This window comes from Tupaia chinensis, unplaced genomic scaffold (genome assembly GCF_000334495.1).
Source record: "Tupaia chinensis unplaced genomic scaffold, TupChi_1.0 Scaffold147038_1, whole genome shotgun sequence".
In the NCBI taxonomy this organism is placed as follows: domain Eukaryota; kingdom Metazoa; phylum Chordata; class Mammalia; order Scandentia; family Tupaiidae; genus Tupaia; species Tupaia belangeri.
The window spans coordinates 2,818,419-2,823,758 of record NW_006206889.1 but is presented as its reverse complement, the minus strand read 5'-3'; the positions used below and the strand labels follow the sequence as shown (position 1 = coordinate 2,823,758).

Genomic DNA, 5,340 nt, shown 5'->3' with positions numbered 1-5,340 from the left:
TTCTAGCATTTGCTTCTGATGAGTAATTATGATCTACATATAAAAGAGTAAGGTGAAATATTCTGAATTTACAGTCACATTGTGTAAAAGAGCTGCTTCCAAGCGTGGTTACACATGAACCATGGAAAAATGACATCACGTCCTTCTCATGGCCTCGTGCTATGCTGCTTTCCAGATATGTATCAAATTATGCATTAGTATGGTGATTTCCAGTCCTGTGAAATATTTCGGGATCTATACAATTAAAACTTTTCATAGTTCTGCCTATTGTCCTTCTGTAAGGATCCATTGCTGCTCAGTGGCCATTCTCTGCCTTTTTTATAGTTGCTTGAATGATGACCCATCGTCTCGCTTGCTTGAAGTCTTGCTAAAAATGTTCTCATTTCTGTGGGCTAGGGTGGGATGTCTGTTGGCTCTTTTGTGTTATCCACCAATTTGTACATTACCTGTTGTCCTTTACTACTGTCAACAGTAAATATAGTTTGGTATTCTGTCTCTTGGCTTGTATTAAACCCTGCATTTGAAGGTCGGGGTATACTGTTGCGGTTCAGTGTTTGTACCCACCTTGCAGGGAGCCACTGGGAACTCTGACTTCAAACTAGTCATTGGAAGTTAGTACTTGCCCACCAGATGATTCCCCTACCTACTTCTCCCCTCACAGATTACCACCACCAGCCAGCATCTTCCTGCCTCCCAAGAAGTGCATTCTCTCCTTTCCAGAGCACTCCTGACTGGCATCATGATGCCACTTTACTTTTCCTCCCTTGAGTTTCATGTGTACAGAGGGTACATTTTGGAGGCAGGTGAGTGTAGATGTTGGTCTGGGGCATCTCAGGTTTTGACATTTGAATATAAGTTTCTTTTCTTTTGTGCAGTTGACAACCTACTCTCCTGCTTTGAAACCAAAGTGAACTGATGGTAATTTGGCTTTTTAAGAACTTCTCAGTTAAGATGGACCTTGACTCACAATGGTTTGATTCATGATATTTTGATTTTACCAATAGTGCAAAAGCAAACTATTCCAGGTACCTATACATCTATTCCTTTGTTCACTTTTGGCACAATATTAAGTAAATTATACAGGTGTTTTTTGTTTGTTTTTTGTTTTTTTTAACTTACTGTATGGCATGTGTGCTCACTGGAGAGAGACAGGGAGAGAGAGAGGGGAAGTGAGAAGGGGGGTAGCCATGCCACAATCTCTTCTTTTCCATTCTCCTCTTGAGATTTCAGGCATGCATGCATGCACGTGTGCCCAGCATATTTTCTATGCCACCAGGTTTGGGGCTCAAAATGCATAGTCAGCCATGTGGGATCAGCCAGTCATGTGAGATCCAACTGCCTTAACTAACACTAAGCCATTGGATTATTTATTTATTTATTTTTTTCTTTCCCCATAGTGCGTGTGTGCTTGCTGGTGTCAGAGAGCGAGAGTGAGAAGTCACCTCCCCAGGGGGAGATGGCCATGCCATAATCCATTCTCTATTCTTCTTTTGGTATTTTTGGCATATACACACATGTGCCTGGCATGATTTTTAAGCTGCCAGGTCTAGGGCTCGAACTGCAGGTGGCCATGTGGGAGTACATTGCCTTACCTTCATGCTACCTGCTGGCCCAGGCCCACAGGGTTTTTAACCCTTTATTATAAGATAATAAAAACATTGTATTAGATGTTTTTGCCCCCCTGTAGGCTAATGTAAGTGTATGTGTAAGGTAGAGCAGGCTAAGTGTATTAAATTCATTTTCAATTTATAGTAGGTTTTTGGAGATGTAACCTCATCCTGAGTTGAGAAGCACCTATGTACTATGGTGTGACAAACCAGGAAAATGACTGAGCTGTTTCAGTCCATCAGCTAAATGAACAGAGGTTAAAGGTCCAGGGCAGCTAGGAAACGGTGTGCTTGATTTACTTATGCCAGCAAGAGTACATTAAAACACAGTACAAAGGTTGAGGCATTGCTAGGTCACCTAAATCTCATGTGGGAAAGGGGTTATTAAAATCTAGCAGAAGCCTAGTTTTGTGACCTGATGATTAAGGGAGAAAAATCTGACATGGCCAACAATGGCTTGAATCCTAGCCCTTGTTGCCTCGAAAAACACGCCAGGTGGATGTGCATGCATGCCCCAAATCCGACAGGATAGAGAAATGGAGGGAAAAGGGATAGTGGCATGACCATGACCCATTGAGTGCTTTCTCCCTCTCCTTCCCTGTTTCAGTCTCTCTGGCAAGTGCACGTGCCCATTGACCAAAACAAAACAAAACAAAAAACCAACCAACTAAACAAACAAACAAAAAACAGCAGAAGACTCCCTGCCCTTGTAAAGAAGGATGTGCTTTAGGTGCTTCAAATTATTGATAGATGAGAATAATGACCCCATGTTACCTGAATACATTATAATGGTGCTGCTTAAATTTCACCCACAGCACCTAATGTATAGGAAGAGGAGTAAGGTGTGTCCTTGATGTCTTTTATTCTAGGAAGTTAAGCAGATTGTACATTTGGAATAATTGATCTGTTTGTATTCATATTTTTAAAACATTAAATTACATGAGCCTAAGTCCCAGAATCTTTTGTTAAATTAGTAGCTGAGGAAGAGATATGCTTTCTTTGTTCTGTTATCTGTGCCTAGGGTCCCAACTGGAACTTTCCAGATTTTTTTTTTAGGTTTTTGTTAATAGGGTGTGTATACTTGCCAGAGAGAGATTCAGAGAGAGGGAAAGTGAGAAATCACCCCCTAGGGGGCATGGCCATGTGCAGTCTCTTCTCTTGGGACTTTGGACGTACATGCCCATGTGCCTGGCGTGACTTTCAAGCTGCTAGGTCCAAGACTCGAACTGTAGTCAGCTGTGTGGGAGTCGAGCACCTAACCACTATACCACCTACTGGCCCAGAACTATCCCAGTTTTAGCACTGAATGTTGCTCATCCCAGGAACCCATTAGCCCCAGGCAAAATGGCTGTCACCTTGGCTGTGTTACACACATGTCCAGTTGTAGAAACATGTTCATATTGAAAGCTCTACCATATGACATGAGTTAAGTTGTGAAATCCTTTTTATGTTTCAGAACTTTAATTGCCAAAGATATAGACACTCATTTTATTCTGCACTTGTTGGCCTCCCTGGAGTGTGTTACTTAGGGAAAATTAGTAAGTGTTACACAGCTGCTACTCAGAATGCTTGGGACTCCAGTACCAATTGGTCTGAGTTGAGAGATGTCAGATTTAGCAAAATACAAATGCCGGATGCCCACTTAAACTTAGATAATGGATAAAGAACTGAATGAAGACTGAGGAGGAAAGGTGCTGCTGGTACCTTGGTTCTCTGATGATAAGGCCATTGTACCAGCATGTGTGGTTAAGAGAAACCTCCATCTCTAATAGTTTAACTCATATTTTGGGTATTTATCCTTGAAACTAAAACTAATCCTGATGCAGTCTGTAAGCAACATTTCAGAACATAAACATCACAGTAAGAAAATTATGTCTGGGAAAGATTGATGGAATAAGAAAATAAGCATCTGATACTCAATTACGTTGAGTATTTCAGTGTCACCTTGTGCTTTTATCACCCACATTTCCTTACCTGCAGGATTCCTTTAATGGAGATGGGAACAGACTGCTGGAGGGTTGGGGTTTGGTTTGCACAGAGAAGACCGCTATCTGCAATAGACTGGGAAGGGAACTTCATGAATAAATTTGTGCAAAATCATTTTGAAAGCACTCAAAGGACCACTTCATTTTACAAATCACTGTGGTCATTCGAAAAGATAGCATTGTACTGTAATTTTCACAACTCATACTTGTGAGGGTTGTTTGCATTGTTTAAAATTCACACAACTTGACAATCACACAATTTGACAAATATTTACTGCGAGCATCCAGGAATAGATCAGAATTCGACAAAGACCCTTTGTCCTCATGGGACAAGGTTAGAGGAATGTCTCTAACCTCGGGAGCCTGCTAGTAAGGTCTATACTACGGCAGGTATTAAGAGAGTAAGGTATTAAGAGAGTAAATGTTGCGGCTGGCGGAGTGGGGGCCGGGAATAAAAGTGAGATGTGAGGTAAGATCGGGTTGGCGATGAGGGGGTCGTTATTTAAAGTATAGCCGGTAGGCCACGTTGAGCAGCTATGGTCCAAGCACAGGGGAATGGGGAGAGATGGGCACTGCCTGGTCGGAGGTTGGCGGATGGGGGCAGCGGCTTTCCAGAGCTAAATACGCTGGGAGCTGGTATCAGTACGGCCTTCTGAGGTGTCTGGACGGCCAGACCGGAAGGGGGCACGGGTGCGGTGGGGCTCTGATCCTGGCAGTCCAAGTACTCCTCTGAAGCTCGGAGCTCCACCCACCGATCTGTTGGAATCCAGAGAAGCCCAAACCGCGACGCGGAGGCCCGCTTCCGCTACCCCGCACTGGCACTTCACCACTGCGCGTGCGCGCGCTGCGCCCCGGAAGAACTTGCAGGCCTGCGCCCTGCCCGGAAGCAGCGCCGGGTGTCTGGGGGTGGGACGAGCGCCGAGGAGGCGAGGCTGCTGTCTATACCATGGCCGGGACGGCGCTCAAGAGGCTGATGGCCGAGTACAAACGTGAGTCCGCGCCCTGTGCCCTGACGCCCTCCATGTTCTAGAGCCTGGCAACATTAGGTGGGGCCCGGCGGGGTCGGTGCGCCTCGCACCCTGGGCCCCGGCCTCGGGCTAGGCTGAGAGGAGGCGCTCAGGGTGGGTCTCCGTGACGAGCCCGCAGGGCCAGCGGGAGCGCTGATCTGGAGGATTTTGAAGTGGTGGCGGTTGTGCGTATCGTCCTGCCACGGACGGCCACACGGGCCTTTCAGCGTGTTTCTTGTCTCCTCGTAATCGAGAGGGTTTCGGATTCGGTCTTGCGAGCCTGCGCCTTCGGGTGGGCACGAAGCCCGAGTCGCCTCCTGAGGAGTTAAGAGAAAAGGGCATTCAGAAGAGAAACCCCTTTGTGACGAGCTTTGAGGTGAAGGGTCAGATTTTGGGCTGTCTGAAGAGGGGGAATGTTAGGACAGTGCTGTCCGTCACTCTTCGCGCGGTATCGGAGAGCCTCAGTGCATGCTTTCTTAGCCGGTCAGTGGAGTGTTACCTATTTAAAATAGAGGGAAGCAGAGGGAGGACCGGGCAAAGCATTCCACCCTTTACAGTGAGTGCTCACTGGGGAGAGTTGCGGTTAGGGGTTTGGGGGTTCGCCTCCGAAGGTGCCGGAAACCGTCTGCGGGTGGAAAGGGGAAGGCAGCCAGGTGTGTTCCGAGCGGGCCCTCAGCGGCGTCCGCCCGGGGCTGGCCGCATGAGCCGCGGTTTTCTCCGGTTACTGCAGAGAGGGGCTGG

The 5,340-nt window shown here is 46.6% G+C and overlaps 1 protein-coding gene across 4 annotated transcripts in view; it reads left to right on the top strand.

Moving 5' to 3' along the window:
* Positions 1 to 4,434: 4,434 nt before the first annotated feature.
* UBE2G2 (ubiquitin conjugating enzyme E2 G2) overlaps positions 4,435 to 5,340 on the top strand; it is a 40,450-nt gene continuing 39,544 nt past the window's right edge. Inside the window, exon 1 of one of the 4 annotated variants that reach the window (XM_027768635.1) lies at positions 4,435 to 4,581. In XM_027768635.1, coding sequence (XP_027624436.1) covers positions 4,539 to 4,581 — 43 coding nt within the window. In that variant the 5' untranslated portion in view covers positions 4,435 to 4,538. Of the gene's footprint in view, positions 4,582 to 5,024; positions 5,083 to 5,340 lie in introns of those variants that run through there. The other 3 variants (XM_006169470.3, XM_027768637.1, XM_027768636.1) reach the window with 3 other exon arrangements.